Source organism: Antechinus flavipes, chromosome 6, assembly GCF_016432865.1.
Source record: "Antechinus flavipes isolate AdamAnt ecotype Samford, QLD, Australia chromosome 6, AdamAnt_v2, whole genome shotgun sequence".
Lineage (NCBI taxonomy): Eukaryota > Metazoa > Chordata > Mammalia > Dasyuromorphia > Dasyuridae > Antechinus > Antechinus flavipes.
The window spans coordinates 187,912,274-187,925,874 of NC_067403.1; the positions used below are offsets into that span (position 1 = coordinate 187,912,274).

A 13,601-nucleotide genomic window follows, 5' to 3' on the forward strand; every position below is an offset into this window, starting at 1 on the left:
CCCCCCCTTCAAAAAAAGTATTGTGTTTTTGTTTCTTTCCTCCAAAAGCATTGTTGAGCAAAACAATCAACACCATGACCTTCTTTGGCGATGTGAGACTCTTTCCATCCTGGGATTCCTTCACCTTTCAGGGGAACAAGGGAAGGCATGCTCCACTATCAGTCAACTAACAGTCAACAAATATTGATAAGGCCCTTACACTGTGCTAAGGCCTGGGTATAAAAAGTCCCTGCCTTCATGAAATACACAATCTAATGGAAGAGAATACACTCTGATGTCTAGGTACCAACTATACAGAGACCAGATGCATGGGAGATAAGCTTAGAGGGAAGGTATTAGCATTAAATAGGGGGGGATGGTGATTAAAGCTTCTTGTAAAAGATGGAATTGTAGCTGAAAGGGATCAGTCCTCTGAAATCACTTTAGGTTACTGCATTGAACACAGTTAATATATTCCTTTTACATGGAAAGTTTTCCAAATTGTATTGTATTATATTTGCCCACCTTTCAAAAAAGTAAAATTTTATTGATGTATTTTATATTTCCTATCAGAATGTATTTTGATTTTATACCACTAACATTTCTAGATCCCAGCCACACACCTGAATTCTCCTTTGTAACAGGAAGAATCCATAAAACCAGGGGCATAGTGGACACACTGTGGACATATCTGACAGTGCATACCCTGTTCAGCATCTCCCATTTCTCCAGATTGTTGATTTTTATTACCAGTTCCCTGGGACCAAGATTAATCATTATATGAGTTTAACTGCCTTTTAGTGTTATTTTTGTTCTGTATACTTTTGCATCAGTTCATCCAAATTTTTCATGCTTCTTCTAATTCCTTGTAATCATTGTTTTTCATAGTTGAATCATGTTCCATTATATTCGTGTATCACAGTTTGTTCAGCAGTTCTTCAATCTTTCTTTTATGAAAAGTGCTTCTATGATTACGTACATATATAAAAATATCATTATAGTTAAACATTTAAATATATATGTGCTTACGTACAATATTTATCTCTGTATACATACACACAGACATATATACATATACACCCCTCTTTGTTTCCTATTTGGATCCTTAAGTCAGAGAATATGAATAGTTTTTGATTTTTCTCATAATATCCAATTATTTTCCAGAACAAATATATCATTTTTGCAAATTTACTATCTTTGCCAGCACCTAAGCTCATCTGAACAGAATTTATTCTGTCCTTAATAACTTAGCATTATAATCAGAGCTTCAGTTATTATATATATACATATATATTATATATTTAAAAGATAGTGATGGCCCTAAGCTCTGTTGATTTGCTTAGGGCTTTTTTTCACTCAACAAATATTTACAAGTTACCAGCTGTATGCAGAGGACAGTTCCACATTCTAAAGTCAGATAAAAAGTTTAAATAAGATCTAGAGTCTCTGGAGCTTTATAGTCTTAAGTGGATATGACACATAAGGAGAACTGTACTCTCAAAAATATATTAAAAGTGTGAAACAGACTTACATATGAGGTCTGAGGGGGAAGGTGTTGGGTGACCCATGGCATCAGCAACCATTTCATGGAGTAGATAGCATGGAATTGGACTTTGAAGGCAATAGGGAAAGAAGAACATTCCAGGAATAGGGATGTGTGTGAGCTAAAGTTTGTGTTCAGTAGGCAGGGAATGTAGAAGCTGGATGAAGAATTAGAAGATAAGGCTGGAGAATAGCCTCGTGCCATATTATGGAGGGCTTTGGAAATCAAGCTAAAGATTATCTTGGAGGTAATAGGGAGCCATTGAAGATTTTTTGAGCAGAAGAATGATGTGACCAAATTTATGCTTAAGGGCTGTATACCCTGATACTTAATGGTCCAAGATTCCAGGCTTGTCTGATTCTTACACTTTTTCTCTTTCCTCTATCACTGTCAACTCTCATTGAACACAGCATGTCAGTGTTCCTGCATTTTGTAGTGTTCCCCGGCCTTCTTCCTAATTTACTGATTCTAACCACATATCCAAACTTGTAAAAGTATGATGAGTAAATTGACTCTAAATAAAGACCCAAGGATAGCTTCCATAAATTAAAACACATTTTTTTGTAAATGCTCATTCACCTCTTGGTTTTTTGTTCGGTTTGGTTTTTAACAATTTACTTCTGGGATTTGTGCCACTTTGGGGTAATTGAGATTGTTGGAGATCGAGTGGACTTTCATATAGGTTTCATATAGGATTGCTGTTCTTTGCTCAAAGTCATTCACTTCATTTCTTGGTCTTTCATTTCTACAGAATTACTATCCCATGGTGCAGACTGCCTTCATTGAGGATGACAGAAGCAATCTTGTCTTGCTGTCTGAAAGATCACATGGTGTCTCTAGTCAAGGAAATGGGCAGATAGAGGTAAAAGAAGAAAGATCTTTTTCCTTTTATTTCCCTGCTTATTAAGAGAAATAGAGGAAGAAATGACCACCTGTATGACTTTTTTTTTTTTTTTTAAACAGGTGATGCTACATAGGAGACTGTGGAACAACTTTGAATGGGACCTTAATTATAACCTCACTTTGAACGACACATCAGTGGTTCAGCCAATTTTCTGGCTCCTTGTAGGACCCAAGCCTGTCACTACTGCTCTGTATCAGATGAGCAGAATGGCTTTGGAGCACAGACCAGTTGTTATACTTGAAGAATTACCTAGTAAGTCAGCATCCAAGTTTCAAAACACTTAGTGACCTATGTTTGAGAAATAGCTATACACTCACTGGCAAGTTATTTCTAATGTGATATAGGAGAAAGAATACAACATTTAGACACAAGATGGGAATTCAGATCTTGGCTCTGTTTGATTGAGCAAACATGTTATTATCTCTGGTTCTCGGTTTCCCTCTCTTTAAAATCAGGGAGCTGAACTATAAATTATTTCAAATTTTTTTTTGTCATAATAAATCATGTATTTAGCCAGATTCTCTAACTGGATCCTCCTGTTAATCTATTAGGTCAATGAAGAAATAAGTAAAAATCGCTGGCAATATGAATAGAGCACTGAACCTGGACTCAGGAAAATCTGACTTCAAATTCAGCCTCAGATATTCACTAATTGTGTGACTAAGTCACTTAATTTCTGCATGCCTGTTTCCTCATCCATAAAATAAGGATAGTGGTAGCACCTACCTCCTAGGGTGGCTGTGAGAATCAAAGGAGATAATAATGGCAAAGTATTTAGCTCATTGCCTAGCACATAGTAAACACTATAAATGTTAGCTGCTATCATCATCATCATCATTATTATTATATGAGATAATATATGTAAAGTACCTTGCAAATCTTAAAAGCACTATATAAATGCTAGATATTCCTATTCTTATTACTATTAAAATAGAGATCTTTAATATTCTCTAGGGTTAGCTCTTCCAAGAAACAAATATTATACTTAAATCTATTATTACAAAGCAATTTTTAAAAAATAGCTAATCATAATTTGATATTTTTATCAGTTATCTATGAAATATTGATTATTTTGGCCTACTCTTCTGAATTGTAGCTTGCTGTCAACTAAAATTTTTGTAGAGAAGAATTAGTATAAAAATCTTTATGGATCTTCAGTATTTCATCTCTTGCTGTCCTCCTGACTTTATCCTTAAATGTCCTCAGGATGATTTTGATTAGTTGGGTTTCTGAGCTTTCTAAAAATTAAGTGCACTAGGGTATTTTCTAGAATTTTTTGATTTTCTTTAATGGTAGTTAATTTATATTGGTTTAGCTTCTTTAGGAAATGCTAATAATCTATTGATTTGTTTTTTAAAATATTTTTAGTTTTGGGTAAAGGTTGCTTTTTTTTTTCTCCTTCTTTAGCAGTTAGCTTAAATTGGACAGATGGTATTACCTCAACATATAGTATATCATCTAATTTCTAGTCTTTCTCCTAGTTTAATATTGATTTTGACCTTTGCCCTAAGGAATTGATAGGATAATTGCTCAGACAGCCATAAATGGAAATTACTAGTCTGGAACATTCAAAGTCAACCCTGACACAGTGGGCAGTAGGAGACCACATCAGAAGTGGTGTAAGAAAAGCACTGAAAAAGATATATGAGAAAACAAAAAATTACTGGTGCACAATTTTGCAGAATGCTGACATTATTACTAAGTCTTGACTTTCCTTCTGTGTTCTTTGCAAATCATGAAAAATACCTTGTCTTTGGTTCATCTTGCAGTTCATAGCCAGATGCCACTAGGATACCTCCAGAAAGATGCTCCAGCCCTCCCTCCCAATCTTCACCTCCAGATTCTCAGTATTCCTGGTTGGCAGTATAGCTTGAACCACACAGAGCATCTGCAGAATCTGCAGAAAGGTGAGACATGCTTTCCTGGGAGGATGGGATGGTGATAGTGTTAACGGTTCTTTTTAGATTAAGATCCTACCTATCATAGTTCCCCAAGAGATTACTCATGAATGTGCTGACTGAATGACTTCCCTAATCCCATAAGGGATTTAACTTTAAATCTGTCCCCATGGTTAACTCTGGTTCCCAGTCCAAATCTCTGTAATACTTCAAAACCTAGCTTAAGAACTCCCTCTTCCAGAAAAACTCTCCTGTTACTACAACTCCAGCTTAAAGAGATCCTTTATTTTCTCTAGACTCCTTTAGGAATCTTTATCTGTATGTATACTCTCTGAAGTCTTGTTAAACTTCTTTCTGTGGCATATTAATAGCTGATATTTCTAAAGCGAAGGGTAATTTGCTTGTTTGTTGTTACAAATGATAAATAATGTTTTAACTGTTATAAAGAACAAAAAATGTACCTCATATAATTATTATGAGGATCAAATGACATGGTGTAAATAACCTGCTTTTTACAACCTTGAAGTACTATATAATCATTAGCTGCTTTTAATATTATCATTATGTTATTTTTTTCTCTAGAAAACTGAACAATATAGTTTGTGACATCAGTACCTAAGTATTTCTAAGTGTTGTATACCCAGCATGGTTAATGAGACATAAAAGATGTGTGATTGTATTCATTCTAATAATAGTTCCCATTTCTGTAATGCTTGAAGATTCTTGGAGGTGCGAGTTGGTAGTCTTGGTTTTAATAGCACCATTTTAAAGATGAGGAAAAAGAGGCCCCGAGAGAAAAGGGCTTTACACAGGGTCACAGATGGATCAAGCCGTCGCTGCTATTTGACATCATCAACTGCTCAGGACAGGGATCTTTCCTATAGCAAGAGCTGTAGTCTCTATTCTCAGGATACTTCTTCACCCCACCCACCTTCGGTCCACTTGAGGCAATGAAAGCAAATAGAACAATTAGAGAACAATTAAACTTTAAATGACGAGTCAGATTGTCGGTGCCAACAAGAGAGGAGGGAAAAGAGGGTCCTTGTGGGCTGGTGTACTCAGCAGGGGCTCTTGGAAGAGGAAGCATGTGGATTATGCCTTCGTGGGAAGAGCTGCATCCTGAAGAAAGAATTAGGTCACTGTAGATTCCTTTCATGTTGACAGACATTCTGTGCAAAAGACCCCTGGATTCTTCTTCTGACACAAGAGGCAAGATGTGGCAGCACAGGGAATATTTGCTAGATTTGAAATCCAAGGACTGGATTAAAATTCTGCCACTTACTTCTTGACCAGTCACTTAGCTTCTGGGCCTCAATTGCTTCTGTGAAATGAAAGGGTTGGATTAAGTCCCTCCCAGCTCTAACTGTGATGGTTCATCTGAATAGAAGCTCTTTGAGGGCAGGGATCATGTTTTTGCCCTTCTTTGTATCCCTCCCATTCAGCCTCGTACCCAACATATAGGAAATGCTTAATAAACCCTTGTTGGATTGAATCATTGCTCATCTCCCTGCTTTGTTCTGTATCTCAAGGTCACAGAAAGGAAAGTGGGCCTGACCTCAGCCGGGTCTTACTCCGCATCTGCCATTTATACGAGGTGGGAGAAGACCCAGACCTTTCCCAGCCAGTAACTGTGGACCTAAAGGTAATACCTGCCTCCTTCTCCTCCTTTCATCTTGTTGCAGTGAGCAGGGGGTTAAAGGAACTACAGGAAGCAAACATCACACATAAGGACCCAGCCTCCCCAAAACTGATAAGTTAGAGGAAGCCCTTGGGCAGAGGAGCCTCCTTGAAGCCAGGAAGATGGATTCAAGTCCTCCCTCTGAAATTGCTCGTTTAATTGGTCAGCATCACACATAATTCCAAAGCTTCACCCATAACCTTGGAGGTGGGTCTTGCCTCACTAGGAGTCACTCTCAGAAACCACAGGCCTGGCCAAAAAGCTCCAGAGATTTGGAGTCAAATCTGGAATTCACCCCCATGCCTGAAGTGGCCGTAGGCCACTTGCATCTTTCCTCATCTATACCCTCCTTCCAGCCAGGTGGTCGATCTGTAGCAAGGCTAAACTTTTTCCACATGTGATCTTATTTCATCCAAAAAATTCTTACGTAGCCTTGGATATATAAGCACATAAAATAGTATGCAAATCAAACATTTACTGATAATAAATCACAATTTCATGATCCCCACATTCAATTCTGCAGCCCCATATGGGATCACAAACCTCAGTTTAAGAAGCTGGGGTCTATAGTGTACTCCAATGACCAATCACTTTTTTCTGTCAACTTTCATCCAAATACTCATCATCATGCTTCTCCTCTCGCTCAGGTTAGGGAACCAAATGATGCGGTTAGTGGCCGTGCAGAGAGTGTGGGAACCCTTCTTGGTGGGCGCAGGTCCAGAACCCGAAATATTAGACAGGCAAAAAGGAAGTTTATTGTTGGCACTGCAGAAGCCAGATTTTGCTAGGAAGACTGACTTCCGAGTAACAGAGTCCTGGCAGAGAGATAAAGGTCCTAGCAGAGAAATCCTGGCAGAGAGATAACAAAAGATTTATCACTGAGAAGAGAATGTCTCTTCACAGAGGGCAGGGGTCCTGGTAGGCAGCTGTGCCGAGGGCAGAGAGGTCCCGTGGTATGGCATGATTCCTACTTCAGGCCTCTGCAAATCATGAGTTTAAGATTGCGTGTTTTTATAAGGAATCAGAGATTCCTTCAATGTTGTCATTGCCCCCAGGCCTAGATTTCTGGTTGAATGGGACCACTTACTGGGAGTGGTCCTGAGCAATTTTAGCTCAATAGAGGGTGCAGCTAATCCCCTCCAAGATAACAGAAGGAAACCACTTTATCTTGATTCCCTGAGGCGACCTCTCCCAGAGGGGAGTTTTCCAGAGTTCAAGGAGAGTTTCTCCCCCCCCCCCCAAAGTCAGGGCAGTTTCAGGGTCCCCCCATCAAAACCATACGAGGAGGCAGATACTCAGTAAGCCGCTACTAAGCATGTAGAGCAAGGCATTGTGCTCGACACCAGGAAGCACACACAAGGTTAAGGGAGACAGCCCTTCCTTGCTGGGAGCTTGCACTCTAATAATGAAATATCATTGTTTTCCATTGTCTTCCCGTTTCCCCTCTTCCCAAACTCTCTCAGACTTAACTCCTCAGCCCATCTGAGCCCAGGGGCCTCGTGCGTCCCCATGGCCCAGGCCTGTTCCACATATTCTTCATCTTTCTCCTCTGTTCCTTCAGTCTTGTGGGGCCCAGACTGGTCCTTGCATAGGTCTGAGGGCTGCTGTTTTCAGCCTTGTTTCCTTTCTGTCCTGCGGAATGAGATCTTGTACGCTCTTTTTTGGTTGCTGCTTCCTTGACTCTAAAATACTTCTTAAAAGTTTCTTAGTTATTTTTCTCCTTCCCCCATCTTTGAGACGCCCCAACAGGAAGCACACAGTCCTCTTCAAGTGTCCTCCATGGGTGGTAGGTGGCAAAATTCTTTTGGTTGAGAGCCATACCGCTTCCTTTCCTTGAGTCGTGAGAGCTGGGCCTGGCAGGACTTAGCTTTCTTCTCTATGGATACCTTCTCTCCACTTTCTCTGAGATCACACCACACATTTCCTTTCCTGCGAACCGAGGGTTTCTTTAGGTCTCCTTCTGTTATCTTGAGATCTTGGCTGTATTCCCTCTCTGCAGACAGTCCTGAGAAAAAAGCACCAAGACCCCATCTTTCACTGCAAAATCTCATTTCAGGTCAGGATGCCAAAAGCTGCTAGATTCAGTTAAGTCTTAAAGGAGGAAGGATCATCTTGGTCCAGCTCATTTTGTAGATATGAAAAACTGAGCCTAGAGAAAAAGTGGCTTGTCCAAAGTCACATGAAGTAGGAAATCGCAAAGCCAGGTTTTTTGGCTCCTCATTCAGGATTCTTGCCCATATTCCTAGCAGTGTGAGGGAAAAAAATAAACAGATGAGGTTCTTGTTCTCAGTTCAAGCATCAGCTCTGACCCTTGCTAACCAGTGGGAAAATGCTGTCCATTTATCTCTACTTGCACCTTAATTCAGACGCTTATTCACCTTTCATCTTGACTGTTGCAATCACTTACTAATTAATTTCCCTCCTTAAATCTCCATCCCCATTTCAGATGCCAAAGTGAGTTTCTTAAAATGTAGGTTATCTCCTCCCTTCCCACCGTATTTAGTAAACTCTTTCTTATTAACTCTGTGATTCAGATAGATAAATATATTTTACCATTCCTCATTCTTCCCTATCTCCATGCCCAAGATGTTCTCCCTCCTCATCTTTTATCTCTGGTTTCTTTCAATACTCGGCTCTAAACACCTCTTTTGCAGACTTTTCCTGTCTCCTCCCCGCCTCCTCCCCTCAATCTCCCTTAATTACCAGTGTCTTTCCCTCTGGGGTTACCATCCATTTCCTTTATTTTTATGTTATTATTTACAAATTGCCTCTCTTCATTAGAGAGACAACATGGCTTAGTGGATAGATAACTGGCCAAAAAGCCAGAAAGGCCTGGCTCTGACATTTTCTGGCTGTGTGACTCTGGACAGGTCACTTCATGATATGTCTATAAGATTCTGACATACATAAAAGGTACTGACCTACATTGGTAGAGTCTTCTCATCTAGAGATTTGCTTCCTTCTCTAAAGGGGAAAGAGAGTTGCTGCTTTCGCTCATTCACTAACTGTGGGCCTTTCCTCATCCATAAGTGGATCATGTTTTTATAACAACTTTCAGGTGATGGACTGATTTTCTCTCAGAAGCCCTTACCTATCCTCATCTGCATTTTATAGATCAGGCAGCTGCCATCTGTCAGGGATGTTATTAATTCACTTCTATAAACATTTATTAATCATCTAATTTGTACACAGCACTCAATACAATTAAGTACTTAAGGAGAAACAAAGAGTAGGTAAGAATTGGTTCTGGTTTTCATGGAGCTTACTGTCTAGAAGGGGGATATGACCTTTTAAAAAAAATCAGACTTAATTTCATAATAGGGAACTTTTAAAATGAAAATGCTTCTATCGATGCAGATTGACACCTGATTAGCAACCTGGAGTCTTATGGCACTGCTTGAGGTTCTTATAGGCCAAAGGATCAGGGAGGGCTTCATGGAGGAGTTGACAGTGAGTTAGAATTTAGGATGTTCGGATTTAAGGATGAGTAGATATTGAGCGAGCAAAGATAAAGATTTCTCCTAGAAAGATTTGTGAAGGTGATTCCATATGATTTGTCGGGTGGATTGCATTACAAGTGGGAAAGAATGATTTAGTTATCCAGTACCTGAGAGAAAAGGGGAAGTAGCAAGAACCCCCAAACAGGAAATGTTTACCAATGTCTAGTATAGGAAATATTTATTACCACCTGTGAATGTGATCATTACAGGAAACTCAGCAAGAGGACCACTGCAAAGTGCTGTTTTTCACAGTTAGCTGAGGAAGCTCCTAGATTTGTCATGTTGAGGTAGAGAGGGATTTTTCTAGATAAGGGAACTGAGGCTTAGATAAGGAAATGGGTCCTCTTGAGGTCAGACAGTGAGAAGGGGCTGAACAGCCCAGAAGCAGCTGAGCTCTCCTCAGTTTGGTGTGGTCTGTGCCATCCCAGGCTCCTCTTCTCGGCCTGTGTCTGCCGGAGACTTAGAGGTACAGCTGAACTTCCTCTTAGCAGGGGGGCCTGGTGGAGGGGCAAGGGCAAAATGAGCTGCGGCTTCTGCTCATTCACCACCTAAGGCCTTTCTTCATCCATAACATGGAGCAGTTCATGTTTTTACAACAACTTTCAGGGGATGGACTGGTTTTCTCTCAGCAGCCCTTACCTATCCTCACCTGCATTTTATAGATTAGGCAGCTGATTCCTGGACAGGTGACTGATTTGACCAGTGTCACGTAGGTGGTGAATGTCAAAACTGGTGTTCTAGTCTCACTGAGGTCGATACCCGGATTTGCAGGGTGGACCAAAATCAGAGAATATTTCACCAGGACAAGCATGGTTTGCCCATTATTCTTTTTTCTTTTCTTTTTTTTTTAATTTTTTTTCTTCATTAAAGCTTTTTATTTTTCAAAACATAAGTGAGGACAGTTCTTCAACATTAACATTTGCAAAACCTTGTGTCCCAATTTCCCCCCCTTCCCCTACATGCTCCCCTAGATGGCAAATAGTCCAATATATGTTAAATATAGTTGAAATATATGTTAAATCCAATATATGCACACATATTTATACCATTATTGTGCTGCACAAGAAAAATCAAATCAAACCAGTTTTTTTAAAAAAAGAGAGAAGCAAAACAAAATGCAAGCAAACAACAGAAAAAAGAGTGAAAGTGCTATGTTATGATCCACACTCAGTTCCTACAGTTCTCTCTCTGGGTGTAGATGGCTTTCTTCATCACTAAACACGTGGAACAGGTTTGAATCATCTCATTGTTGAAGAGAGCCATGTCCATTAGAATTGATCATCACATAGTCTTGTTATTGCCATGTACCATGATCTCCTGGTCCTGCTCATTTCACTCAGCATCAGTTCGTGTAAGTCTCTCCAGACCTCTTTGAAATCATCCTGCTGGTCGTTTCTTACAGAACAATAATATTCCATAGCATTCATATACCACAATTTATTCAGCCATTCTCCAATTGATGAGCATCCACTCAGTTTCTAGTTTCTAGCCACTACAAAGAGGCCTGCCACAAACATTGTTGCACATGTGGGTCCCTTTCCCTCCTTTAAGATCTCTTTGGGATTATTCCTTTATTTTTAATAAGGCTTTGATTCTAAACTTTAAACTTTTGAAAAACTCAAATAAACAAACTATAAAGCTGAACCCTAATAATCCTGTAAAATTAGAACAATTGATAGGAATAAAGAGAGAAAAATAGGAATAACATAATATAATTTTTTTTAAAGACAATTCATTTGCTTTATCTCCTGCCTTTTTTTTTTCATCTGTTTCTTTATAGAGTTTTTGGCCAGTGCATATGCTGCTCTTCTAATTCTTCTAGCATCATTTTGTATCACTTCACATACATTTTTGTGATTTCTTTGTTTTCAAATTATTTGAAATTATAAGGTTAGAGGGACCTTAAAGGTGTTCTGGTCTAACTCCCTCATTTTTCAGATGAGCATGCTGAATTCCCCAGCATGGGAAATATAAAAAAGAGCCAAGATTTGTCTTCCTACTCCAGTTCCATGTCTCTCATTGTTATAAATATTCAAGTTAATCAATGAGACAATTTATTCAGTTATTCCTAGCATTAAACATCTGGGATGAGTCATGTTTTTTGGCAACACAAACAAGTGGTGCACCAGATAGAGTTCTGGGCCTGGGCTCAGAAAGATCAGAATTCAAATTCGGCCTAAGATAACTATCTGTGTGACCTTCAACAGCCATTTAACTTTTTTATTTGTCACTTTTACCCTTCTGTGAAACTGAGGGGGTGGGAAGCCTCCAAGGTCCCTTTTGACTCCAACTTTAGCTCTTGTTAGATGTTAGTTTCCTCCAATTTAAATCAAGGAGATTGAATTCAGTGACCTTAAACTTCTGGTTCTAATATCCTCTGTTTTAAGATCCCTTTTCTCCTCCATGAAACTCCATGATCCTTGTTTTTAGCTCCATCTTTCCACATCTTTTTTTTTTTTTCCCATCCAGATTATGACGGCAAGGACTGTATCTTCCCCATCGTGACATCCCTTGCAGCAGCTAGCATGATTCTAAATTTTTAAATCATTGCTATCTTTATAATTGTCCCAGATAGGAAAAAACTGGGACTGTTTCTATTCTGTTCTTTTCATATGAATGATCTTCATTGGGACCATAGTTAACTTTGAATTATTCCTATTTATCAGGAGAAGCCATACTTTATGAGGACTTCAGAAATGTCCTTGTGAGTCCCCACAAACTCAATGATCTGTCTCAGGTATTATCGATTTGGGAGCATAATTCTGATCATCCCAAACGATGACCAAGTCAGAGCATGAGTCTATGGCTGAAATTGTGGGCTTAGAGTTTATGACCCACATCTATTTGCATCACTATGAATTTTATTTGATGCCTATTGATTTTCTGTTGTTGAAATTTCCCTCTGTATATTTCTCTTCTGCTCACTGAGCCACCCTATATGACAGCAACAACATTTTTAAAATTATTTTTAAATAACTTTTTATTGATAGAACCCATTGCCAGGGTAATTTTTAAAGCATTATCCCTTGCATTCACTTCTGTTCTGATTTTTCCCCTCCCTCCCTCCACTCCCTCCCCCAGATGGCAAGCAGTCCTATACATGTTAAATAGGTTACAGTATATCCTAGATACAATATACGTGTGCAGAACCGAACAGTTCTCTTGAGCAACAACCTTTTTTAAGGAAAAAGAACAAGAAAAAAGTAATCAGCAAAACCAACCAATATAGTTTAAAAATTGTGAAAATATATGCAATGTAACACACCTGTGGATCTCCTAATTCCACAAAATAGTGAGTGGGTGGGGATATCTTCTCTTACCTCTTTTTTGGAAGCAGGCTTATTCTATGTGATTTTACAACATTCGTTTTCAGATGTTTGGTAGTGGTGGTTCTTTCCATTTACAGTGTTCTAGCCGTTTTTGTTTTCTTGTTGGAGACCATTTTATTTTAAGCAGACTTTTCAAAAAAGTGGTTTCATGCAGGTCTTGCAAATAACTCAATACCTGAAATCTTTGTTTCTTAACAGTCTCTGCTCCAGAGTATGGGGACAGTAGCTTTGGTGGAGGAGCGTTCCCTCACAGGGACCTGGGATGTGAAAGACCTGAATCGCTGGAAGTGGAAAACAGCCAAATTTGAAGGCCAAGGTTTGAGAAATCATAGGTTCCTCCCCTTCCTATCTGTGTCCCTCAGGTCTTTTGAGACTTTGGGCAGCTACTTTGCTTCCAGCTAGCCCCATTACTCTTCACTGGGTCTCATGTCATCTAGGCTGTGACCTCCTTGAGAACCTAGACCGTTTACCTTCTACTTTTGGACTGGCCCTCAGTGTAATCTGAAGCAGACTCAGTTTCTTTAGCCTCTCAGCTTTTTCCTTCTATGTTTTTTGCTTCTCCCTCCTTAAGAAACATCCCATTCCCCTCAGGTCCCAAAACCCTTTTCATTTTAATAAGGATCGATACTTTCAAGGAAAAAAAGCTTTGACATATCAGGCTGTAGCCAGGGGTGGGAGAACTTTGAGGAGTATTGAATCCTTTTCCTGAAATCTTTTTGTCCCTGGTCATGGTGCCCTTCAGAAGGAATCCATCAGTTGAACTTAGAGTA

The 13,601-nt window shown here is 39.3% G+C and overlaps 1 protein-coding gene across 1 annotated transcript in view; it reads left to right on the forward strand.

Annotated features, from left to right (window-relative positions):
• The window catches only part of MAN2B2 (mannosidase alpha class 2B member 2), a 77,581-nt gene that overhangs the window by 62,688 nt on the left and 1,292 nt on the right, over nt 1-13,601 (forward strand). Inside the window, exons 14-18 of the mRNA XM_051965825.1 lie at nt 2,274-2,384; nt 2,486-2,678; nt 4,196-4,333; nt 5,854-5,966; nt 13,030-13,147. Coding sequence (XP_051821785.1) covers nt 2,274-2,384; nt 2,486-2,678; nt 4,196-4,333; nt 5,854-5,966; nt 13,030-13,147 — 673 coding nt within the window. The remainder of the gene's footprint in view (nt 1-2,273; nt 2,385-2,485; nt 2,679-4,195; nt 4,334-5,853; nt 5,967-13,029; nt 13,148-13,601) is intronic.